At 36.8% G+C, this 27,184-nt stretch overlaps 2 protein-coding genes across 2 annotated transcripts in view; both read right to left on the minus strand.

Annotated features, from left to right (window-relative positions):
* The window catches only part of LOC146165522 (uncharacterized), a 58,758-nt gene extending 33,133 nt beyond the window's left edge, over nucleotides 1-25,625 (minus strand). The window contains exons 1-3 of the mRNA XM_083380947.1: nucleotides 25,577-25,625; nucleotides 24,684-25,019; nucleotides 24,130-24,327 (exon numbers count right to left, since the gene is read on the minus strand). Of these exons, the coding sequence (XP_083237073.1) occupies nucleotides 24,130-24,327; nucleotides 24,684-25,019; nucleotides 25,577-25,625 (583 nt within the window). The remainder of the gene's footprint in view (nucleotides 1-24,129; nucleotides 24,328-24,683; nucleotides 25,020-25,576) is intronic.
* On the minus strand, nucleotides 13,363-14,484 carry LOC146165523 (G-protein coupled receptor GRL101-like). The gene is made up of 2 exons (XM_083382729.1): nucleotides 14,126-14,484; nucleotides 13,363-13,975 (listed from the first exon to the last, which is right to left on the minus strand). Exons 1-2 carry the CDS (start codon nucleotides 14,482-14,484, stop codon nucleotides 13,363-13,365), a joined length of 972 nt encoding a protein of 323 aa, XP_083238855.1.
* Nucleotides 25,626-27,184: the final 1,559 nt, after the last annotated feature.

Below are 27,184 nucleotides of genomic sequence, written 5' to 3' on the forward strand. Positions count from 1 at the left end.
AGTAAGATTATGTTAAAACAGTGGCGGAAAGTGAACATAATTAAAATAATAATATTAAAGAAGAAAATTAAAATATAAATACGCATGAATCATGCTTACATGTTGGGAAATAACCCATTTGAAGCGGAAAGCTGTAGAATTGGTCACAACTCACAAGTGATATTGATGCAGTTATGTTGCTTTCTGGTAAGAATCCATTTGGTGAAGTTTCAAGGGTTAGGGGGATTTTAACTGAAAATAAATAAAGTGTCATTCACCTACAACTGCACTTTAGGGACATAGAATTGTTGTAAATAAAATATAATGCAACAAAAGCAACAATCCAAGTCTTTCCAGTATAATAAAATTAAAATGTGTGTCTGAATAAGGTCAAATCTACTTCAAACACTCTTAGTCACTTAGTGTATGCATCACCCTAATCTAGCTGCTTATGGCTCCATAAGAAACAATAATAAAAAAGTCACTTAGTTACATTTTATGCTAACAACATTATGTGTTTGTTTATAAAAAAGCTGTTTAAACAAGGAGGTGTGGCGTACATGGTTCCGCGTCGGCGCGCGCTTAGCGAAGCGTGCAATTTGCCTTTTTTGTGTTGTGCTTTATAATCGAGTGTTGTGTTGCGCTGACCCCCTTATTCGATCTACGCGTCTCGCAATAAAGCATCAACCGCTTCACTGGTGACCCCGCAACTTTAAAACGTTCTTTTGAAGTCGAAGATGGAAGCTGAACACGCCGTTTCGATCAAGCTTCCTACGTTCTGGCCAACACAGCCACGTGTTTGGCTGCAGCAGGTAGAGGCGCAGTTTGCTATTAAGAAAATTGTTGAAGATAAAACTAAGTTCTATTACATAGTTGCTGCGCTCGACCAAGAAACTGCAGCACGTTTAATTGACCTGCTGGAGCGCCCGCCGGCCGAAGGCAAGTACGACGCAATTAAGCAACGCTTGCTGCAGTCATTTACGCTTTCAAAGCAAGAACGAGCAGCGCAGCTTTTAAACATGCCTCCTTTGGGCGACAAGAAACCCTCTGTTTTAATGGACGAGATGCTTGCCCTACTCGGAGACCACCGTTCTTGTTTTCTTTTTGAACATTTGTTTTTGCAGCACATGCCTGAGGATATCCGGTTAGTATTGGCTCACGAGGATACCACAGATCTTCGTCGATTGGCTCTGAAGGCAGACATTTTATGGCTTTCTCGCAGTAGCAACAACGAGTTTGCTGTAAGCAAGGTGCAACGCGGTAAGCAATTTCGCAATAACAGCGATAAAACTACTGGTATATGTTTCTACCATAGACGCTTTGGAGCAGACGCACGTCAATGCAGCCCACCGTGTTCTTTTCAGGGAAACGACAAGGCCGGCTGCCTGTGATAGCGAAGACAGCCGGCAATGCTTTCAGTCTATTTTTTCTTTGGGACCGGGTTTCTGGTCGTAACTTTTTAGTGGACACTGGAGCTCAAGTAAGTGCCCTTCCACCTACCGGTCTCGAACGACGCACAAACCCGAAGGGTTCCGTTCTTAAGGCTGCAAATGGTAGTTTAATCGCCACTTACGGTTACAAAATGGTTACACTCCACATCCCGGCTGGAGTTTTTAAATGGAGGTTTGTGTTGGCAGACGTTTCACGCCCACTGCTCGGTGCAGACTTTCTTCGCGCTAACCGCTTGTTAGTCGATATTGAAAGGAAACGTCTTGTACACTCAGATGCTTTTTCTACTTGCCCGTTAAGAGTATATCGCTGTCCACCGCCTCAACTTAACACACTTAATTCGTTGCTTTCTCCATTTGAAAGATTATTAGATAGGTTTCCTAGTCTGAAAATCCCTAGTTTTTCCGACGCCTTGCCTAAGCATGGCGTCCAACACTATATTGTGACCACTGGCCAACCTGTACATTCCCGCGTCAGACGCCTTTCGCCTGAAAAGTTATCGTTAGCTAGGGCTGAATTTCAAAAGATGCTCGAGTTAGGTATAGTGCGCCGGTCATCCAGCCCATGGTCGTCACCTCTCCACATGGTAGAGAAGCCCTCGGGTGGTTGGCGCCCCTGTGGCGATTATCGTCGCCTCAATGATGCCACTCAAGCTGATCGTTACTCTATACCCCATATCCACGACTTTACTGCACGTCTGGCTGGTTGTACCGTATTTTCTAAAATAGACTTAATACGAGGCTATCATCAGGTTCCAGTTGCTGAAGCAGACATCGCAAAGACCGCTGTCATCACGCCATTTGGTCTCTTCGAGTTTCTTCGAACTCCGTTTGGGTTGAAGAATGCCGCGCAAACTTTTCAGAGGATGATGGACTCGATTTGTCAAGGTTTGCACTTTATTTATGTTTACCTCGATGACATTCTTGTTGCTAGTCCGACTAAGGCTGCTCACATGCAACACTTAACGCAGCTTTTTCAGCAGCTTTCAGACCACGGTCTTGTTTTAAACCTGCAAAAGTGCGAGTTCGGTAAAGAAAGCCTTGAGTTCCTCGGTCATTTCGTTGACCAGCACGGGGTCAAACCTCTGCCTTCGAAAGTTGACGCAATCAACAACTTTCCTGTGCCTCAAACCGTCAAGGGTTTACAGGAGTTTTGCGGTATGATAAACTTCTATCACAGGTTTATTCCAAATGTCGCAGACATTATGAAGCCCCTGTATGGTTCCTTATCCGGCAAGCCGAGGTCACTCGTTTGGACTCGCGTTCTTCAGGAAGCTTTCGACAAAGCAAAGAATGCACTCGCTAACGCAACGCTTTTGCATCACCCGGAGTGGCAAGCCAGCATCGCGCTCACTGTTGATGCTTCGCAGTCTGCCGTCGGCGCAGTCATCCAACAACTTAAAGAAGGCTGCTGGGTCCCCCTGGCGTTTTTCAGTCGTCAACTGAGAAAACCCGAAACCAGGTACAGTGCCTTCGATCGCGAGTTGTTAGCACTACACCTAGCAATCCGGCACTTTCGCTACTTCCTTGAAGGTCGCAACTTCACAGCCTATACTGATCACAAACCTCTCACTTTTGCATTCAAGAAAGTTTCAGATCCGTGGTCTGCTCGTCAGCAACGTCAACTCTCTTATATTTCCCAGTTTACCACCGATGTCCAACACATCAGCGGTAAGTCAAATACAGTTGCTGATGCTCTATCGAGGTCATTTGTCCATTCCTTAGAAGGTTCAACTGCAGACTTGGACTTCGAGGCACTAGCGCGTGCACAACAGACAGACGAAGTACAATCTTACCGCACTGCTGTTACAGGGTTGACTTTGAAGGATATTTCAATTGGTTCTTCCGCAACTACACTCCTGTGCGATGTATCTACAGGTAATCCTCGTCCAATTGTCCCTGCATCATGGCAGAAAAAAGTGTTTGACGCCGTACATGGGTTATCACACCCATCCATCCGCATCACGAAAAAACTTATGGCCTCAAAGTTTGTCTGGCATGGCATGAAAAAGAATGTTGTTCAATGGGCCAAGCAATGCATCTGTTGTCAGCGTTCCAAGGTTCAACGCCATATTCGTTCCCCACTGAAGGACTACATACCTCCGTCTGCTCGTTTTCAGCACATAAATATCGACATTGTTGGTCCACTTCCACCGTGTCGAGGCCATAGGTATGTTTTTACAATTGTCGACAGATTCTCACGATGGCCGGAAGCTATACCAATGGAAGACGCTACCACACTCACCTGTGCGCGGGCTCTCATATTTCATTGGCTGTCCAGATTCGGCATTCCAACTCGCATGTCATCGGATCGAGGCCCGCAGTTCACGTCTCAGCTGTGGACTACCGTAGGCCAACTATTGGGTATTCACCTCCACCGCACGACAGCATTCCATCCTCAAGCGAACGGCCTGGTGGAGCGTTTTCACCGTCATTTGAAGAGCGCATTGATGGCACGCTTGACGGGATCAAACTGGATGGACGAGTTGCCTTGGGTGTTGCTGGGCATTAGAACTGCTCCTAAGGAAGACTTAAAAGCGTCATCCGCTGAGTTGGTTTATGGCGCACCTTTAACAGTTCCGGGTCAATTCATTGCTAATGAAGGAGGTTTTACTTCTAACTTTTTACCTGCTTTACAGGACACTCTCCGACAGCTGTTGCCACAACCGATGTCGCGTCACAGCAACCCTCGTATTTCCGTCCCGTCGACATTGAGGAATAGCCCATACGTGTTTGTACGCCGTGACACTCATCGAGCTCCTCTGACCAAACCGTACGATGGCCCATATAAGGTCCTTCAAGCGTCCAGCAAAACCTTCCTTTTAGATGTTGGAGGTCGTCAACAGACCATTTCCATCGACCGCTTGAAACCGGCTCACGTCGATTTAACTAAACCGGTTCCAGTCGCGCAACCTCCGGCCAGAGGACGACCAAGACGCAACGTTCATCCCCCGCAACGCTACGCGGCTTTTTATATGCCCGCTTCTGGAGGGGGGTACTGTGGCGTACATGGTTCCGCGTCGGCGCGCGCTTAGCGAAGCGTGCAATTTGCCTTTTTTGTGTTGTGCTTTATAATCGAGTGTTGTGTTGCGCTGACCCCCTTATTCGATCTACGCGTCTCGCAATAAAGCATCAACCGCTTCAGAGGAATTATTTTCTTACCAAATATACACAAGGGTGTTCGCCACCACTGAGCATCATAATCGCAGTATGGCTGTAGGTTCATGCCAGTATATCCACTTTTGCATGTAAATTTGTGACAGCTCCCATGTCCCTTGTTGGCTGGAACATCCTGGAGTACTCCATCCAATGTCACATTTCCGCAATCTGAATTAAAAGATTGGATTTTTTGCCACAGTCAAAAACAGTTCTTCAATAAGTGGAATACATTTAACCGAAATTGTAACCTTTTAATAAGAGAATCATTTGTTAAAGTTGTTAAAACTTACATCTCCATCGATTGCAAAGTAGATTTGGAAGTTGGTCTTGCCAAGTGCGATGTAAAAGTTCTATTTCCACCAACAAGTTGGGTGGCACTTGGATAGATCTAGAATCCTTTAACTAAAAAATATTCATTTTATTACATATATATCCCATTAATCCTCTAAAGTACAAAAGTGTCAGGAACTATCAACAATATATAATGGTGACAAACAACAACATCACAAATACAACATAAAAAGAGACACAATGTGTGGTTTAAGCATTTGCAATATTACAATATTATTTGCATGGAAACACATTGACCTAAATCTATCATTTTTACAAATTAAAATTGCATTATAATGATGATTTGGCACACCACAACTTTATAATATACAAACTGGCGGGTAGGATTTAGCCTTTGATCTGTAAATTATTGTTTTTACAAATAAAATCTTTCACTGAGCAGAAAGTAACGTTTGATGAACTCCAGGTTGATCCCTTACCCTTTTTTATGTGAATATTAGACCGAAAAGTTTTTGAAATGTGACAGGCTGGTCAATATGTTTAAATGATCAAAATTAAATGATAAATGAGTTCTTAAAATTGAAGACCCACTTGTTTTTAGTTTGCCAATATCTGAAATTTTGGTCAAAATATTTCTTACACGGCTTTATCTGAACAAAAGTAAACCAGAACAAAAAAAAATAAATCTATTTTTGTAAATCAAACCTTTCACCGAGCATAAAGTGACGTTTGTTAAACTCCAGGTTGCATCAGCTTTGCAAGTTGCATTCACAGCTTCACTGCTGTGGTTTGCAGCTAAAAGAGTGTGAGTCGCCGAAAACACTACTGGCGGTGGTTCCACACCAGTAAGACCTGGACTCCCACATTCCACAATCTAAACAAACAGCGGATAATAAGGAATGCTTCACCTTGCATAAGTGAAGTTTAAATTGATCTAATTAACTGAATGAAACATAAGTGCACATCAAATTATCTTGATTAGGATGATGTTGATTTACTTGACCCATTTTGACATTTATTATCAAGTTTATCAAAGTTGGAATATTCTTAAAAACAGAAATTATCAAAATGGTGCAAATAAATAATCCAAGGCCTTTGATATTTTTGTTGCGTAAATTAATCTTTTTATTTTAAAATCAGTTTAACTATATATTTTAATTGTTTTATTTACAACTAAACTTTGTCAGCAATAATTGTCAACGTAGAAACATGCAACATAAAGTGAAACCTCTACCTTGCACAGAGATAAACGTAGTTAGATCGACGCACGATGTTCCAGACGCAATAGCTTAAAGTTTAACTATTTCAGTTGTCAGTGGAGAAGTTGCACTGATGGAAAGTGAAACCCAATTTCCGCTTATCGAACAACTCGCACTAAACTTTGACTGGTTGTCACTTGAGGGTGCCCCACATTCATCGGCACGAATTGCGATGATTAAATAACCAGAATTGAAGTAAATCACCAAACCCACAACTTTATTGGTGGCTGTATCTTGAAAGGAGCCACTATAAAGAGGCCCCACATAGTTTGTAGCCCAAGTGTGGCCATTTCCACTTGTTTGTCTCACAAGGTTTGTTGTTGAAATGCAAGCACCTGTAAAAACAAAAATAATCGACAACATTTCAGGAGTTTGGTAAATTTATAAACAGAACAGAGAAACAAAGAGTTCCTGTGTAATCTACAAATGTGGCTACAAAATTTAACCAAAATTTTATGAATATTGAAAAAACTATATTAAAATGGCTCATGGTGCCACACAGTTCACAATTACAGACCCAGCAGGAGTTTGGGAAATAAAATCCGCAATTGTTTTTGACATTAAAAAAGGCTATAAGTTAAACAGATATTGAATTCCTTTACTTGTTTTCCCTGTTTTATATTGAATAGTTAAAAAAACACATATCTCTTGTTTTACACTAATAGGTCACCTAACTAGCATAACATTTGTAATTGCAAATTGACAGAAAAATGGTTGCAAAGCGGGAGCATAAACATTTTTGTTGTAAATTGTTTCCTAAAATTAAAACATATAAGTGTTTTTTTTAGTTAGCCAAGGAAATAAGTAAAAGTTTTTCAAACATTTTTATCAAGCATTACTATTAAATAAATATTTTTTAATGCATTCCTCTTTACAACTGATACGTAGACAATAAACGTTCGGTTATTTGTTGAGCTTTTTAATTAAAATAGTTCGATTCCTACAAGCTTTATTTACATTTGATAATTTGTTTAATAAAAACAAAACAAATTAAAATTGTCAACTTTGGGATTCCCCTAAGGGTAATTTCCCTAGTTTAAGTCCCCCAATTAAAGAACAGTAATGACTTAAAATTGAGCAACCGCTTTTATTTTTATTGGGATTTTTATTCCATAATAAGTTTTGTCTTTTCTTAAGATATGTTTTGTCCTGTAAGTGTACGGTATATTCAAGTAAGCTTGATAAACGTGTACACTTAAATTAAACCTATTAGATAACGCTTACAAGCCGGTAGGTAGCAGTCAAAACTTACTGTTCACTGGCCTGATGTTGTATCCAAGAACCAAACATACCGTTAACACTTCAAACAAAAATAAAAAAGCCCAACTGTAAAGAACCTTCCATTAGTTTATTACGACAATTTACGTTCGCACAATAAGTTACGGTGTTGTCCCACCCGACCTATACTAACCTTTTTACGACAGCCTTCCAAAGAACACGATTATTTATCCAAGAAAGGTCGCAGTAGGTTTTATTGAATATTTGGAAAGATCGCAGTCACAAACATAACGGAAATAAACCTTTTACTGACCACTACATGCTCTTTTCACACAGTTGTTGATGTTTAATATGTCACGCAAAGCTACATTAAAAATTTATCACACTATACTTTTTTGAAGCGCTTGTTAAGTAAATATAAAAATGTCACGAATGGTATTTTTATAAATTGAAGTGTAATACGCTTTAGTTTCATATTTTTTACAGTCCAAACAACTCTCAACAATTAAAACTTTTTAACAAACCAAATACATCAGACACAACTTAAACTACGCATTCTTACGAAAAAGCACAGAAGGTTTACGATACCAAAGAGTTTTTATATATGAATAAACAATAAAAAAAATAAAAACTTTTCAACTATACGTTGTCTGTTCTATAGGATGACGTCATGTTGTGAAGGTATTTTTAAGATGAAAAAAATGTAGTTGTGCTTCAGTATTATGGTGTAGATGACATATTAGCCTCCTGTCCCTTATTTGTGCTTTGAAACGTTTATAGGCTACATTTGGATTTGGCGAAACATAAACTTAACCCAAGTTTTTTCGGGGCGAGTTCGAAACTCAATCAAGCAAAAGAGGTATTTTATTTTGTTTTAATCCAAAGCATATTTCCATGTGTTAACTACAAACGCTGCCTGTAATCCATTGTTATTTAAAATCTGACTAAACCAAACACGAGAGCACCAAACACATCGATAAATTTACGTGACTGTTTGGTAATTTTAAGTCGTAAGCTCACACAAAATTGCCTCCACGGCAATTTACAATGACGTAACTACGGTTTTCTGCAAATATAGCGCTTGTTCAACTTTGTCATAACAATCCATTTCCATTGCTATCAGCAGTAATCGGCCCAAATCCACCGGCTTCTCTGTAACGATCACATTTTACGTTTTCCCATTTTTAATTACAATTATATTTAATTAACGTAATGGATTTCCTCTGATAGAATTTCGGAATATTTACAAACCTGTTCGTAGAGATGCGCTGCAATTTATCTTACTTTGTTTATTGCCAAGGATAAATTGTCCTAATATCTTCCAACTGTTTGTAATCATCAATTCCGATCAACCTACAACATCATTCCTGGTTAGGGGAATTCCATGTCAAACTACTAACTGTCCATTTATAAAAATGAATTTTGCAAGTGACCTCGAGCACGCGGGGGCGCTGTGGAGCACTAAAGGGCGAGTCTTGACTTTTCAGCTCAGTCGGTCGCTGGTCTGAGGCGCCTCATGCAAATACATTCGTAATCAAACATGCGACTCGATCAGTGATTCTTCAACTTGGGGACTTGGGGGTTAACAAGGGGCAGAAAGAGGTTTAACCGCCAGAGTTCAGACTAACTATTGTGTGTAGGATTGAATTGGGTTTGAGAAGACCCGACCTTAAACAAAAAGGACACATTGCATTTACATATCTTTTTGTTTCTAAATTTTATCACCAATTTTATTTAAACTTCCTGTTAAAAACATCGCTTGCTTGTTTTCATTACATTAATAAAAAAAGGCTAATACATACTAATATCCACGACATAATAATATCTAAATGTTTTTAATATACCTAACCCCACCAGACTAAGTCCTCAATTCATCGCAATAAGGCTTAATTGCTAAAATAACCAATAAAACTGCATAGAGAGGGTATGGGACGATCTGGGGTTATGGGCAAAGGCCGTTTTGGTGTCGACGTTTGAACGTTTGGCCGGCGCCGTTGTGTACTAATTGTCCTTGTTTGGGGTTATTGGATGTTAATGTTAGGGGTTAGAAATTGGGTTGGGGGCAAATTTGTTATTAGTGGAGTTAGTGATGTTCTTGGGGGTGTGGTTTGGGGTCAGGTAAAAGGTTGTATTTTAACCATTTAAGTTTTATTTCAAAGGCTTTAGGACTTTATACAAAGTAGATGGTATTACGAGTATTGGCCTAGTGTTAGTAGTGTTTTTTGTCTTATTTCTAAGCGTGTTTTGTTCCGACGTTGATGTTATTATTATTTCAGCTTATGGCTGGAGTCCGTTTGATAATCACTAAGTAAAAATAAATCAGTAAAAATGTACTACAGCACAATAATAACATTTGACACAGCAAAACATAAAACGTTGCTCAGCAACCAGTGACTCGTCACAATCGTGGGAAGTGACGTCACGCGATTACCTGGCAGAAACGAAAGAAGCGACCAGCGCAGTTTTGGCGTTATTAAAGGAAAGGCGAGATGGAAATAAGGCAAAGCAAAGCGTTGCATAAAAAACGATAATGATATTTGCCGCCAATAATTGACAACAGCAACAGCAAGGACCTGGATACAAAATGCAGAAATTAAAACTTTCGTTAGCGACTAGCGACCCCTTTCGTTATTTTTGTAGAATAAACTACTTAATATAATTAAAAAACAACACTAGCATAATTTTTTTATAAATATATTTATGGTTGAATTTTCTATAAAAGAATGATTAGGAAATATGAAAATTTAAAGCCCACCTTTAGCCTAAAATTGCAGTCTCAGAATGTTTTCCAACACTTCTACCATTGTTTTTTGTTATGCTTTTGACAAAATATTTCGTTTGAACCAAGGTTTATATCGCGCTATGTTTACGTTTCCACGTATATGTTCCTCCAAAACTACACATTTTCTATGTTTTCACAGTTTTTGCCAGCAACAGCCGCTTTGCAGTTTTACATTCTAAAAGTTTGTCAACAGCAGGCAACGTTTTTAAACAGCGAAGAATTCGGATTGTGTTGATTAGTTTCCCGCTTGCCCGCAACGTAATTGTAGAGGTCAGAGGCGTGCACACACACACATACTCAAACGCGCAGTAAGAGTATTACTTTTTCAGCAAGGCTTGCAGACATCCGCGCAGGGTTGCCAGTTAAGATTTTTTAAAGCCAAATTTGAAAATTTAGGCTTTATTTGAACCTGTTTGGATTTTATTTTTTCAAAAAAAAAATCCAAATGAAATTTGGCTTTTTTAGGCTTTTTTCGTTTTGTTCAAAAGTGTTACGAGTGTTATGTGAAGAAGATATCAAACTAACGCAAAAAGAGGAAAAATTTCCAAAAAAATTGCAAAAAGCGGTCTGTTACCGCCACATCGTACAGAGAGAACAAAAGTTGAACACAATGGCTAATGGTGTAGCAAGGTATTCTAAATAAATTTGAATATTCCCGCGATCTTGAATCCGCCATTGTGCCCTTTTTTTCCTTTCTCAGCTACGGTACGTAATAATATTAAGTGTATTTCTTCCTTCTCTCTCTTGTGTATCGCAGACTAATTAAAATATGAACAATTAAAAATAAGTTAGCTGCGCTAAGAGGTGCGGCCCTTAGGTGCTAATAAGCCGGCCTGATAATTCAATTAATGTTGGGTCGATGCTAGCAATCTCTGATAGAAATCCAATACAAGATGTCTCAGGGAGATTAAAATAGTCCCCCTTAACATAAAGAATCACCCTAACCCAGTGTTTCTGAGCCTTTTATGGCTAGCGGCACCCCTCAGAAAAATAAATAGATTGCCGCAACGCTACAGGATTTTTGGGGAGGTAAATCACTAGAATGTCACAATAAACGGAACTGTCACAACAAACATCAACTCTGCACAACGTAAAAAGCTATAGGCGTACTTGGATTTATTATTTTATCTTACCCAAAAAGTAAGAGTTGAGCACAAATCAGATTCTTACAGATTCTCAAATATCTCTCGGAAACCTTAAGCGGTAGAAGTAGAAGGGTTTGTGGAATGGGTGTGGCTAATTACTACATTGGTCTTCCTTTACCGTTTATTTTTTGCCATTTTATTGTATATTTTAAAGAAAATTACTTTCTTAAACACCCTTTGCTTCAAAAATAAAAATCAGCTTAACATCTGTGGGGCAACACATCACTGTTCATCTTCCGTTAAAAAATAAAACAAATACGTTTTCTTCCATGGTTCCATAAAGATATGTGTTTTTCCAAAATAAATTTTGTTTTGGTTTCTGACAGCATAGGCGTAGCCAGGTACCACAGGCGCCATGCCCACAAGTGTTGTACTCATAATAATTTGTTTTGTAGCATTTATGATCACTGAGCAGTGACAGTGTCACAACACGCGATCACAGGTATGCCACACGTTCAATTGTCATGCACTGTTACGTCATAAACGATGTGGTCATTATTACTTTTGCTATAGTTACTAATATAGGTTTACTACTGCTCATTTTTTCTCTGTCATTTTGTTTTTGTTCTGTTCTATTTTCACGTTCACGTTATACCAACGTTGTTGTTCACTTGCCTAGTAAGCCTACGCATCAACAGCCCGACATAACAGTGGTTTGGAATTGGCTTTGTTTCCTCAATTGTTATATTTTCCGTTCATTTACTAAATAAGGTTGATAAGTAAGCTGTGCTGTAGCTTGCTAAGTCATTAATTGTTGGAATTTCCGTTTAGCGTAACTTAGACAAATAAGCATACTGTAAAAGTGAATGTAAATTGGATAGACCTGCGTCGCAAAAATAATACGAAAGTTAAATTTACTTTAATTTACTCACAATGGTAAGTTTAATTTACTTACAATTACAACCCTTTTTGTGAGACTTAGCCTGCAGCTCAGCCGTTCTGAGTCTACAGCTCTTTCAATGTTTTTTTAGTATTGTGTTAAAACTCAGTTAGTTGCTGCTCGAAACGGTTTGCTAGCATTTTATTTATGTTCGATACGATAGTTAATAAAATGGCAATAGCTAAACAATAAAGTATACATTTACTTGCTAAGTTAATTGCAGTCTTACTAGTTCACGTTCAATTTTTGGCGCCCTTCCCCAAATTTTTCGACTGGCCACACCACTGCCTGACAGCGTTTTTATTAATAAAGGCTATTTCTGGGCTTGCAAAAAATCTCATTCTCCCCAAAAATTTAGTTAACTAAAATCTCGTTTACAATAATATTTTATTGTAATTTTTAGAACAGAAGTTAAAACTTGTCTAAATCACATGATGTCACACAAACAGAATGACGTTACATTCAGCTCAAACAAGTGACCTAGACTTGCACAATATTTCGTAAACAACTGCAAAGCTCTGTTTAATTTTTCTTTTTTTTTTAATTTCTTCGTAGATCTACTTTTTGTATTGCTGTCCTTATTCGAATATACGAGAACCTAATTTTCTTACCTCCTATTTGGCAAATTCAGCAATAACACATAGCACAGACAGCCATTAAGAGGTTTATATTGACACAAATTCCACTGAACTATAAACAATAGCCAAGTAAATGACTCTCATTTCATTTCTGTGTTTAAAACTTTAAATCGGCCACTTTTACATTAAACTCATTGTTTTGACTTTAATTTAAAGTTTAACTTTGATTCCAGTGTCCAAAGACCTATGATTTTTCCAACAGAGTTTAATTTCCTAGCATTTTGGGAGGGTGATGAAAATGATATTTGATTGTTCCTTACACGAGTATTGAAGACGGCCCTTGTACGAGAATTTAAAGCGTTTGCCTATACGAAAACTTTATGCAATTTTTTTTGTATTGTTCTCAAATTTAATGGCTGAGAAAGTGTTAAGAGAAAATACCACACCAGTATAAATCGCATGAAGCGGTTTATTGAAATGAATTTAGATTTATACAAAACTGTCACTTTTTAAACTTTTACTTGCTATAAAACAATTAAAGCAAAGAGAAGTAAACTTTTCGTATTTGGAGTTACACAAAAAACACAGAAAAATATACATTAACGCATATACTTATTTGGATGTTAAATTTGGTTCATAGCAATATCTACATCATCATCATCATTTCTGTGAGAGACAAAAGTTTTACATTTTTTAAAACGAACACAGCATTTCTCTATTAGGGTAGAGTAAAGCAAGGGGTTCATAGCACTGTTAATGGGAAGCAAAATACCAGCACTGATAATATAAACATCATTGGGAAGTGGAACTCCAGAAACAGCCAAGTAAGCAAGCACACACATTGGGATCCAGCAACAGAAGTCAGTGATAAGCAAGCGAGAAATACGTTTTTGTAAATTGGTGTCAGAAGCTTTGTTTTTTGCATGAGCCATTTTATTACTTTTCATGTAAATAATTATGTAAGCCACAAGCATGAAAATAAAGAGCAGGAAGTTAAGTGTGATAAGAAATATTGAATAGTGCCAAGAAGCGTCATTTGTAGAAGCAAACAATCTGGGCATACAAACACTAGTTTCACCATAATAACCGAATATTCCTTTAATTGGTTGATTCGGGAAGGTTTTAGCAATAAGTAGGGTGACGTCATGCCAAGAAAGTGACGTCATGTTATACGGCTTTATATTATTGGCCAAAAGCTCTATGTCTTGCTTCTTAACTTGGTTGATTTTGAAAAATCTATTTGGAAACCAAACATGAGAAACAAAATATCCTGAACTGTAATCAAATAAAGGCAGAACTGCAAAAATAAATGAAAGCAACCATATACATGCACATGAAAAGTAAATCCATTTTAACTTCATTATTCTGGCTATATATGGTTTATACACTGTTGCAAGTCTAAACGCCGTCATGACAGCCATAGTACCCGAAGATGCCATGGTAGCTACAACACACATTACCCCAAGAATTTTGCAGGTGCTACTTGTGCGCCACAGTGCGTCAAATGAGCAATAATTCCCCGAAAACTGTAAACCGTTTACACTTATTGCAATTAGATAAATACCCATTAAAAAGTCAGCACATGATAAACTTAGTAAAAATATGTAGTTACTTTTTGCAAATTTATCGTCATTTTTTTTAATTAAAACGTCTTTTAGGGTTATGACAAAAACAACAAAATTACCAATAGCAGATAATAAACCCATTAACCAGAAGAAGGCTTTGTAAACTGGGTTACCTATCATTTCTTTTTGATCTGAGAAAGTGGAACTTTTCTTACTTATTGGCGGACATTCGTCACTCTCGTCCGAACATTGAGGAAATCCATCTTCAACCAATCTGATGTCGACCGACAGGGGCTTTCCATTGCGACAGTAGAACCTCGTTTCGCTGCATCGCGTCGCATCCTCGTCGGATCCGTCGTCGCAGTCTATTATTCCATCACAGAGGTTGTTTACATCGATGCTGGTTAGTTCTCCGTTGGCGCATTCGTGACGCTTCGGGCACAATCCGCGTTCGTCGCACAATGTTGTATTTGCTCCTTGGCACGCTATTCCATTGCTAGCCATACCTTGCATACAAGCCACCTGGCAGAATTTCGGCTGTACCTTACAACCGTCGCATTCATCTTTCATTTCCACACACTCAGGTCTTCCATCGCATTTTGTGGCGATTATTGGAACAGAATCGAAATAGCTGTCAGGGGAACATAATATCTGATAAACTTTAGAGTCACCCTGAGCTAGTCTGCAGTATTTCGTGTTAAATTTTCCCACACAACTTACTTCTTGGTTGCACAGTGTTTTGTCTATGTCCACGCAGTCCGTTGCATTGCGGCAATGCATTTGGTTGGGAGGGCAAGTGTGTCTAGCGTCGCCCAAGATTGACTGGCAAACTGTTCGGTTGTCGCACAAACATTCATCGGAAAGATCGAAGCAGTCTGGAACCCCGTTGCAAACCTGGTCTTGTGAAATAACCAGTCGTTTGTCCAAACACAAGAAGCATTTAAATTGCCCATCAACGAAGCAAACATCTGATTTATCCGCGCATTGAGGTTCATCATCGTAGATGTTTATCTGCGGCAAAACGCAAATCCCTTTTCGGCTTGTCCCCATACATTTTAATCCCAGGCCAGTTTTAGTTTCGTCATCATCGCATTGTAGTCGTTGGGCATTATCACAGTATTTGTGGGATGAAATGAAGTTACCGTTACTGCATCGCGACAAACTGGTTTGCGTTCCCTCCTCACAAAGCCACTGTCCATTTCCACAAACCCTGTCTCTCCGCCCTTCACACGGCCCCATAAGTTGGCGGCAAGTCGTTTTCTTGTGGATCGCTTCAAACTTGATTTTGTCTATGTCGTTTGTACAATGCGCCACCTTAACCCATTTACCGTCAACCCAGACACTTCTATCATCGCAAGGCTCCTTTCGTCCGACGCACTGGATCCTGCCGTCAGCCACTTGTTGCTGGCAAGCTCTGCAATACCATTCGTCGCTACCGTCTAAGCACCCTGCTGCCTCATTACATACTGTCACTTCGCGAACACACTGAAGTCCGTCATTGCACCACACTGCTCCACTTTGACATTTAGAGACACTGCTATTTTTCCCATCGCACTTTGGCGATATGTTTGTGTAATTTGCGTCTGTGCCAATACACAGAGCAAAAAAGGCCAAAGCAAAAATGACTTTGAATAACATGTTAAACGCCTAATTTTTCTATGCTGAAAGGACTAATAATTTTAAGGTTTAATAAAACTAAAATCACATCCCTGCCTTATGTTATTTATTCGGCTTCGTTGAAGACATTTTGACGGTGCTTTACATGATATATAAACTGCTACTCTTTTGAGTTATGCAATATGTATGTAAACGACAAAAGTGCGAAAACATTTCTCGTAAACTCTTACTGGCGTGCGGCCTCCAGGTAAATAAAATCCGCAACCTCACTGCCCTACAGAAGAACTTCGTATTCGATGTTCGGCTTGGTGCTGTTGCTATTTTCCGACCAAGATTTGCATAAAGGAAATGGCAAACTAAATTTGCCCTTGTGCTGTATTGTAATTTCAGTACAGTGGTGTGGCAATTGACTAGGTGTTGCAACATAGCTTCTCAATCTACACAGGCCACAGGGATGTTTAAAATTTAAATATTAACATCATACGTAGGCCTATAGTGTCTATTTAAGTTAATGTATCGTGACAATGTTAGACTTGGTCCATTATAGCTTTAAAGTATTTGCAGTAGTACATGTTGTGCTGCATTGCAGTAGTACATGTGTGTTTAACCATTTCTCAAACCAAATTCTAATTCGTACGATTGGGTAGGAATACTTGCAATTTGGACACAACAACGTATACATAAAGGTACAATACAATGTCCCGTCCATTTTAACGTTTTAAGACAAAATATTTTTTTCTACTAAATAAATCTACATAGCTTTTAATTATAAACCTACATTTTCAACTAAGTATTCCAAAATGCAGAATTAAAATTTTAAAGTGGAAATTCTGCTGAAGAAAAAACAGCGTTTTATGACAAGCTTCAGATCATTGCCTCGCTTCATTTTCTTATGTGATTAACATTCTGGATCGTTGAAACGTTTTATTGCTTAAATCAACTATGCACGTCTCACTTTGCTAGCCAGGTGCGTCATCACGTTTTTAAATAAATTAGGTCCATGAGGTAAATTGGTTAATAAACACTGCTAAACTCTGAAATTACTAACAAAAATTAAAAATATATGTTACTTATCTGAATAATGAATTAACCACTTTATACAGAGGTTTTCAGAAAATATGTATTAAGATACAAAAGTTCCAAAAATTGTACAAAAAAAGCATAGATTAGGCCAAACGTGCTTCAACAGTGTTGCTTAAAGCAATATCATTTAACCTTTACCCATCTTATAAACAAGTTTTGTGTGTTCCCATGGGTCTACTCGTATAAAGCTACTGTTTAATTTTATTGTTAGTTCAGCAAAATGTTGTTTACATACTGCCACGAACACAAATAATGTTATGTTAAGAAATACTTCGACGTTTTTAGTCTAAACACCCAGAAGTGTTAACTTTCAGTAAGCTCTCTGCTTGGATTTTGATTTTCTATTAAAACACCCGTGTTTTTACTGCCACGTTTAATGTGGAATGATCAGTTTCAGGGTTGCCAGACTTTGCAAAGGTCTTAATGCCAAAATAATACGATAAAAAGGCTAAAAAAGGCCAAATGAATATTTACCCGTTTCTATTAACCATAAAGTGATGAAAGTACAAATTTACAATTAAATAAATAATAATAGGTAAAGTAAACTGACACCAGCTACAAATTGAAGTTACAGTAAATTTCTAGTTTTCGTGCAAGCTTGAAGTCAACTAGAACAAACACAATAATAATTGTGCTTTTTAAATGTAGCCGATATTTTAAATAGGTTAGGTAAAAACAATAGAAATACATCTCTACATAGTTATAATATTTATTATGATGTTTGTTATCTTAGTTGAATTCCAACTTGCATTTAACTAGGAATTTACCGAAATAACTAAATATACATTTGGCGGGGGAAATTCGGTGGGAAAATATGTTTGGAGGCAATATCTTATCAAGGTCTGAAACGAATGGTCCAACAGGAAAGAGTCCTTGTGTCAAACAGAGCTGAACACTTTTTATAAATACCGCAAATATGAAAGCAATTAATATAATATGATATCAATGAATCAAGCTAAATTAATGTATGTATGTATTTAAGACTAAGTGAATATTACCGCACTAATTAATATACTTTACAAAAGAAATTATTTTGTGAAAAACCAAAAAGGTGTTCTCGCACTGTCGGTGTGTCCAAGAAGATGGCAAACACTGCAACGCCAACAAAAGATTATTTTGTAACAAGTTTATAATCATTAATGTTATTTACTCATCACAAATTTACATATAAAAACATCACAATAACGGTAATTTAAAAAGTGTTCGCTAAACAACTAAAATTTTGTAAGCGTATGTGGTTGTTATTAGACTACCGATAGATTGAAAAGTGAACACGTTACATTTTTGTATACCAAGTTTTGAAAGTTGACATTGTAATTCTAAACTGATGTCTATAATAATTATAAGGCCAACAGACTCTAAAAAAAACTTTCGAGGAATTTGGCCTTAATTCGAGGAATTTGGCCTTAAGAAGGCCAATCTGGCAACCCTGATCAGTTTTAACCGGTAAACATCACGCCACTTTTGGGGCATTATGGCGTAACACGAAGGCTAGTCATAAATAAAATAACAAGAAAACTTAAGGAAAGAATGTTTATTACATACACACTCGTTAAATACTAATTTGTGACACATGCTGACAGCGATACACAATCATTGGTTTCAGTCGTGAAATGTAAAACACTCGCATGACGTGGCGTTATTCAAATAAACGAGAAGCGCGCGCGATATCGCTCGTGAATGCAAATGTGCAAACATTGGACAGTCAGAAATATGTATTTTATCTAAACCAGTGATAAAATGCTCAAGCTTTCTGTTTATATGTAAGGGACCCCTAAAACTACGGCCCGCCATTTTAAAGTATTTGCCCCACGGAACACTTTTTGATCCCAAAGTACAGTTATATAACGGAAAACTGTGTCGAATGCAGGTTAAAGCTAAATTTTGATAAAACATTTACCTAAATGAAAATTTTATAAATCTTATTTATATATTTGTGTGATATTTTTTATGTTTCCTTCTTTAAATAATATGCAAATTAAGCTAATTTATATAAAATAACTCCGGCCCGTAACCAATATATATCTTACAGAGATCCGGTCGCGATCACAAGTCGTAACAGTTGTCCGCCCCTCAAAAAAAACGTTTGGTGACTTCTTAAATAGACAATTAGGCCATTATTTAGACTAAAGCTTGAAAATTAACACCCAGGGGCAAATTAAGAACCCACGTTAAGAAAGGCTGGTCTAGATCGACAAAACCATTTCTCACCAGCGCAGCTATTTAATCTTTCTTGCAGTAACCACTCTCGGGCGACACCTAACGTTGTTGTGGTGAATTTACAATTAGTAAGTACGGTAGTCACATGGTAGTATTTGCCTAAACCACAAGAAAAGCTCAGTTTAAGATTAGTTATTGTCGTTTTATTTTTCATTATTGTTTTTTTTATGAGTCTTGCCTGCAAACGTTTGGATAAAGTAATTAATGTTGACAGTGGATTTATTCTAGGTATACTGATCTCTTTGCTATGCTAATTAGGTACGGCGTAAATTGACAAAACCAACTTAACCATCCAATTCATTTAAAGCAGGGATGGGCAACCTTTTTAACACAAGGGCCAGTTAGGAAATGTAATGCTTAACGGAGGGCCGCACATCAAATAAACACTAATTCACAGTTTCATATTTTACTAGAAAAAACAATAAACTACGGCAGTCTAGGCATCAACTACGGCAGTCAGTGGAAATAACTTTACCTTCAATTCTAAAAAAGCCGTTCTCGCACGGATTGGCTCAGTACAATTTAATTAACAGCCTTAATTCAAAACCAGCTGTTAAACATAACATCTCAGTCAATATGCGTGGCAAAAGTCTGTTACACCTTGAAAGTACCAGACAAGTGTAATTGTTGCAAAACAATTCTTTATCATAACAATGCGAACAAGTAAAACTTTATAAATGAAGATTGTTTTGTAATAGATGCTTCCCATTTGAGTTCAACTGCATTAGTGTAGCGGCGTAGCCTATGGGTTACATCGCACTTCAAACAGGAAATGATAGAGCAAAAGTCCCAACATGATGCACACTCATAGCCCTATTTAGGGAAAAATAGCTGGTAGAAGATGGAGGGCCGCACAAAAAATGAAAAAAAGCCGCATGCGGCCCGAGGGCCGCACGTTGCCCACCCCTAATTTAAAGTAACCCTTCTCGAGCGCCATCTAACCAATGCTTGCGACGTTTAGAATTGATAAAATTTCAGCAAGCGCAATTTTTGCTGAAAACGTTAGAAAAGTCAAGTTGTGCTGAGCTAATATAAGATTGTTGCAGCAATTAAACAGACATAAATACACAAGGCTGGCATAGAGACGCCAGACTTTTAATAATATCTATATATGTTATTATAATTGTCATACATATTAGTTCCAAAGTTATCAGATATTTTTGTCAGATTTCAAAAATCAACAAACAAATGTAAAAAAAGGCTAAAATACCACATTTGCAATCGACTGTCACTGCCAGTAATTTTAAAGAATATCACACAAAAAAACCTTTACAAATCAGTCATTGTTTTTCATCATTTTAGTTTTATAGCCAATCAACACCACCCATGAAATCTAATTATCGCCACAGGTCGCGAAAACGCTCACATGATGCGCCGTGATGCTGTTCAAACAAGCGAAAAACGGCGAGCGACAGCGTTCGTGAAAAGTCAACACAGCAACAACAGTGTATTTAGCAAACATTAACCGGGGTAAGACTTGGCTTTGTGGACACCATGCTCTGGCCAACTGATCCAATGAGATTCCAATATGGGAGTTTTTTGTGGAAAAACAATAATGAAAGCAATTTACATTGAAATACTATTTCAGCAGTGAATACTAAAACAAATAAAACATAGGAGTCTGTTTTTTTAAGGAAATAAGCACACACTGACCTTGATTGAGAAATGTATGAGAATGATGACGTGATAATCTTGCTGATCCTGAGCTACGAGAACGGATCTTCTAATTTGATTACTTGTTTGCCATTGGAAACACTGTTAAATGCTGAAGTTGGAAATAAACTATGTTATCAATCTGGATAATAATTTAACCAATTTCAATGGAGGTTTTTTGAAGATATTTATTGACATACAAAAGTTTGTAGCTTTCAAATTTACGGGACAATAGAACTATGCATAATTTAAAAACAACAGCCTGTGAATATATGCTATTCGTTATATACCCGGCATGGGCAAACCCGTTCCATTTCGCCGTTAAATCTGGCCTGCAAACAATTTTAAAGAAGGCATAGCTTTGCCATTCAAAGTTCTGCTTTGAATTTAACAACAGATTTTGCAGAAAAGGACAAGTCAAGAATCTATGCAAAACCCTCTTACCTACGTGAAAAGATCCATATTTTGCATAGAAACAAGAAATAGAGTATTACATCCTGATTCAAGTTTGACACGTTTACGGATCTTCTATAAATTTTAGAGGTCCCGTTGTAGCCTACACTATTTATTATATAAGCTAGTATTTCTGGTCTTGAGCGTACGTTTATCAAAATAATTTAAAATCAGTAATCCTTTTTAGATTGATAATTTCTCTATTCGATGTTATTTATTCCATTTTACGCTTGTTTATAGAGAAACTGTTGTTGCCAATCTTACTTTAACCCAATAGTGCTTCAACAGTGTTGATTGATACAAGATTATTCCACCTTTACTCAACTTAAACAAGTATTGTGTGTTCATATAATATGCAAACCCATTTCACACTCAATATAGCTGTGACAGGCGAGCAATAAAAGAACAGGAAGCGTTCCTTTTAATTTACAGATAAATCTGGTTAAGCAACCTATTGTATTACACGTTGGTTTTAAAAACAATTTTTCTTTCTAAATAGACACAACAGCTTGTAACACAGTGATATTACGGTCGCATTTACTCCTTATGTCCTTTTTGCCACAAGGTAGGGTAAACTCTTCCCCAAAGCACTAAATTCAATAAAGCGTGATGAATTGCGATTAAATGAAATTTTGCTAAGTTTATGGGCACCATTCGTTTTCTATAAATTCTGTCCCAAACTTTATTCATCGATGTGCTAAAACAAACTTGTTTAAGTGGTAGTTGTGAAGGAAATACATCAATATATTAGAGATAGAAACGTAAATAGGCATATTGTACACTTTGTTGTATTTTGCACAGAAAATCAGCGGGAAATAACGAACACAGCCTTATCAGCAACAGAATGCTAGGCAGGTTATATTATAATATTATAAGTTTCGGCTAATCTTTTCAAATCGCTTTCTACAGGGTAAATGACAATGAACGCTCGTTCTACAATATATGGCAATTTCGGTGTCAATTACCCTGACGAAGGCGATTTTCTTAGGTTTGCCAAAGCGTTGGTTAACAATTACAATTATCAGAGGAACTGTCTTTGATTATTATCATTATTATGCCTGGTAGCAACAGTTTATAAAGGTTATATTATATTGAAGTCGATTAAATTATATTAAGGTTGATTCGATTTTTGTTGAAAAGCATTTTTTTCGCTAGGTAGTTGAGTTACTAATATGCCTCCCCCACATTATTTTGATATGAAGGAAGGGGAGGGTTGAGAACCAGAAGTCGTATTGTCAGCGCTAGATTTCCCAAGGCTTCGGCTGATTTTCATTTTACAAAACCGCATGATATATCATCAGAAACACCATCATCTACTTTGGTGTTACTCGCATCCTGACTGTCTTCCAATGTTTCTCTCGGTGAACGTGTATGCCAGTTGCCCGATGGCCATGGCTCTCTTGAATTGAGTTCAAATGCAGGACTGGCTTCGCCCACTTCAGCTGATTTTTGGAAATCATGTTGATATTTAGTTGATGATATTTTTCCATGTAGAAAGAGGGTGGCTCCGGTAGGTAGCAAACTTTTTGGGAGGAGTTTATCGTTCTCGTCCTCACCTAAAGTTTCTCTTCTGTGCTCAACAAAATAAGTGGTATTTTAAAATAAGTTACTAATTTTATTCAAGGTGGTTTGAAAACGATTTTATAAAAAGAGAACCTTTTACGAAACAAACTTGATTTTAATTAAACTAAACTATTGCAGCTGAATTAACAACTAAACTTAACTGTAAGCATACTGAGTATTTGTTGGTTTAAAATTTGTATTAGTCACCTGACAAGTAATGTTCTTATAATCATAATGAATATGTTACAAAGGTTATTAATTGTCGAATATTATAACTCAGCTTATCTGTACACATGATGTACCGTTTGTGTTCTGTTGCGAGGTTTCATTACAGGAGGGAACTTTGGTCAACAATGGAACAAGCTCCGGTGGTGATGTTTGGTTTATCTCAGTTGTTGGGAGAATTTCACGGGAATTATGATGTTGATATTCAGATGAGAACTTTGTCTTATCTTCTAATGAGGTGGTTTCGTTTATTATTGACCAGGGTGTATCTTCCTCGGGAGTTTGACATTTGTCTTCATCAAAATGTTCGTTTGCTGTGCTCAACCCAAATAAGTGTTTTTTTAAAAATAAACTACTAATCATGTTTAAGGTAGCTTGAAAGAATAGTTCAGAAGGTAAAGTAAGTTTGCTAATACTAAGTTATTCTTGTATATTTGTTTGACCAACGTTTTGGCTGACTATTCAAAAAGCATTTATGAGCGGATAAAGTTTATGTAAAGTGAGTTTTATAAAACTAAGTTATTTATTAGAACTAATATTTAAAAGTTTTTGGATATTGATTGTTGCGAAACTGGAATCTCCATAGAAGTATTTCCTAATGCAGTTTTGGCTGTTTTCAGTTTTTCATTAACGTACGACAAGGCAGTGTGTGAACAAGCCATTTTGAAATGACTGAAGTCGCAGTCAAGTCGTTTTAAAAAATAACAAGTCAAGTTATCGACAAAAATAAAACATCAAAGTATTAAAATTGTTAACCTCGTTCGAAAATGAGCATTACCTTAACTAAAAGGTAAAACTGTTTTACGAGCAAAAATTTAGAAAAAAAATCAATTTTATTAAAAAAGTTAGATGGAAACATTTAATTTTATCCCAAATCATTTGACACAATGCTTAAGTTCAAGTCAAGTCATTTAAAAACGGTGATTTAAAGTGCACTTAAATGTCAAGTCATTGACTGAAGTCATTACAGCACTGCGATACGGTATTAGCAACATGATTAGGTTTCCCTAATTGAACCTTCTTCCACTTTGTAGTTTTGTGAAGGTGCACAATCGCCTGCCGGTGGCCACGTTTTATAGTCCGGTGGTGTTGTTTGGCCTGCCTCATCGGATGCGGGTAATGTTGCGGCTTCGGTAGGTGAATAAATTATTGGCAGAAGTGTATCTTCCTCAGGTGTTTGACATTCGTCTTCATCAAAATGTTTCTCTTCTGTGCTCAACGAAAATAAGAGCTATTTAAAAAAATAAACTACCAACCATGTTTAACCTTAAAGGAGTAGTTTAGAAGGAGAAGTTTTATGAAATTAAGTTCAATTTCGGTTTATTAGAATTAAGATTTATACCTTTATGTGAATCAGCTAAATTCATAACTAAACTGTAAACGTCTAATGCATTGACCTACTGAAAAAATGATATCAATTTAACCATATCACATAAATTCAACGAAGTTATTGTATACGAGCTCAACTGTATCGATGTATCCAGCTAATGTAATTAATTCAGCAAGGCGACATTAGTTGTAAATGGTGGGCCGTGAAAAGGTTATTATCTGTACACATGATGTACCTTTTGTGTTCTGTCGCGAAGTTGTATTACTGGAAGGATCTTTGGTCAACAATGGATAAAGTTTCGGTGGTGAGGTTTGGCCCATTTCGATTGTTGGGAGAATTTGACGAGAATCATGGTCATATTCAGCTGAGAACTGTGTCCTATCTTCTAATGTGGTGGTTTCGGTAGGTGAAGGAGTTTTTAGCTGGAGTTTATTTTCTTTGGGTATATATGATGTACCTGTTACTTTTGTGTTCTGTCGCGAGGTTTTATTACTGGAGGGATCTTTGGTCGATAATGGACCAAGTTCAATTTTTGATCCTCGTTCTTCATCTTCACATGAAATTCCTCCTTCTGTACGACAAGATTAAACACCAACGATAGAGAGTTATCTGATTTTAAGCCCTAATTTCGAATGGGATGAAACAAATTTACTCGACAACAATTACGACACCAAAAAAATATTTTCACAGTAATTGTAAGACAGGGTTTAGATAATCTAGTAATTGAGTAAACAATAAACATACATGTTTACGGAATATAGTTAATCAATTGTCACACAGTATATTTTAACCAGGTAAATTAAAAAAATAATCATCAATAAAATCGACATCTAGTTTCATTAAGACTTTTGGTATTCATTGCCATGTACAGTATTAATAGAAAGAAAATAATCTTACTTTTTAAACATTTCAATGGATGTTTTTGGACGAAGCACACCACTAGCCCCACTGAAACGATAAGTAGTAAAATGACGATGAGCCATATAAACCATGGAATGCTGTGTTCATCTGTTAACAAAACAAAGACGTTTTAATAGAGTGCATTAAATGTTTTAACAATACCTATTACGCTTTATAAAACTTCTATTTATACTGTGAAGTGTATGTAAAAGAGAAAATGTTACCTACCAAATTGGTAAAAAGGCCACCTTTTGGGCTTGGAGTCAATGGCCCCCATGTTTGTCAAAATCAGTTTTATAAATGCCAATATTTTGAAGAAAATACAATTTTTTTATGCTTTCAATGCGTCATATGTTTTAATTAAAGTTTTGCCAATTTGAACAAAAATTGCAATTAGTATCAATTTTGGTATTCTCATTTGGTCTCACTGATGTGAAATCGTTTAATACCGATTTGCTTTTTGTATGATGTCTATTTTATATGTGAGAGAAAACAAGGCACAGGACAATTATAGAAGAGCAGAAAGCTTAAGAACCACTGGTTTACAAACATTTAGCTTGCCTGACAGAAGTTACCTTCTAATATACCGTTATAACTCAATTTCTTAGTTGCAATTAGTTTAGACAGATATCGTATGCCGAACGTGCAATATAACAAATATTTTCACATCATTTTTATTTTATCCGAATTTTAGTTCCACGTCACAAATTAAACCATTGAATTTGAGTGTTTCATAAATAGTTAACTTCATGGCTTATAATACATCAGAAGAAGCTTGGGTCGCAAGATTTGACCATTATTAAGTCGTGTTAAAAAAGGTTGCGAACCACTGGTCTTTTGGAACAGCTGTTGGTTTTGGTAAAATTCTGTTCTTTATAGTTTTAACAAACTACTTGGCAAACGCGAGCTTGTTTGTAGTTTTTAATCCATTTCCTTGATTTAAATTTAAATAATACATTGCTTTATCGGTAGTTTACTTCATATAACTGCAACCCCGGAGGTAAGGCTATAGTTGAGAGAAAAGTTCTTCCGGGAATTAAACGTATGGTGAGGCAAGTAGTAAAAAATAAACCCTCGAGTTAAAAAATAAATTTTTATGCAAATGACATTGTAATGCATATTGGGTATAGGTTTGTTTTTGTATGGATATATTACACAGAACTTATTAGCTATTTCTCTTTTTTTATTTAAAGACAATCAGACTATAAAACGCTTTTTAGTGACACCATTTACATGAGTTCTATTTACAAACCTTGTGTTGCTTCAATTGTGATTTCAAAAAACCCGCTGAAGGAACTTTGTCCAAACTCGTTGCCAACTGCAACTTTAACTATGTACAAAGTTGTCTTTTTGCTTTTCGAGATCTGTAAAATACCTTTAGTTGTAAAACTTGGAAGTTAAAAACAAACAATAATATTACCAAACAAGTGACCAAAGTTTGGTAGATCTATAACAAATATGTATGCTTTTTCAATTTTTAAAGAAAATAACACGATTCTTTTGGAAAAGCAGATATCCTTAAAACCAATCTAGTTAGAGGTCAAAATTGTTAAATTGTTACCGCGAAATTGGTGTTACAATATAAATCTAACTAACATTAAAAATATATTTATCCAATCCAAAAGGCGTAAAAAACGGGGGATAAAAAATGGAGCCAAGAAAGAAAAACGAGAAACAATGTGTTGGTGACTTAATAATTTAATAACTATAAGCATCGTTGAGTATGCCGGATCCCTAAGCATTTTATTCTTTAAAATGTCGCATACCTATATACATATTGTGTTCAGACATATTCTTTAGATATATTTTGGACATATATTTATTGTTATATATTAC

The sequence above is a fragment of the Ascidiella aspersa genome, chromosome 2 (assembly GCF_963924565.1).
Source record: "Ascidiella aspersa chromosome 2, kaAscAspe10.2, whole genome shotgun sequence".
NCBI classification, from domain to species: Eukaryota; Metazoa; Chordata; class Ascidiacea; order Phlebobranchia; family Ascidiidae; genus Ascidiella; species Ascidiella aspersa.

Excerpts from the sequence above, each read along its gene's own strand:
- LOC146165523 (XM_083382729.1), bottom strand. The coding sequence starts at position 14,484 with ATGATAGGTAACCCAGTTTACAAAGCCTTCTTCTGGTTAATGGGTTTA. Across the intron at positions 13,976-14,125 it reads GCGTTTAGACTTGCAACAGT|ATTTTTCAAAATCAACCAAG; the intron begins GTATAAACCATA and ends GTTTCCAAATAG.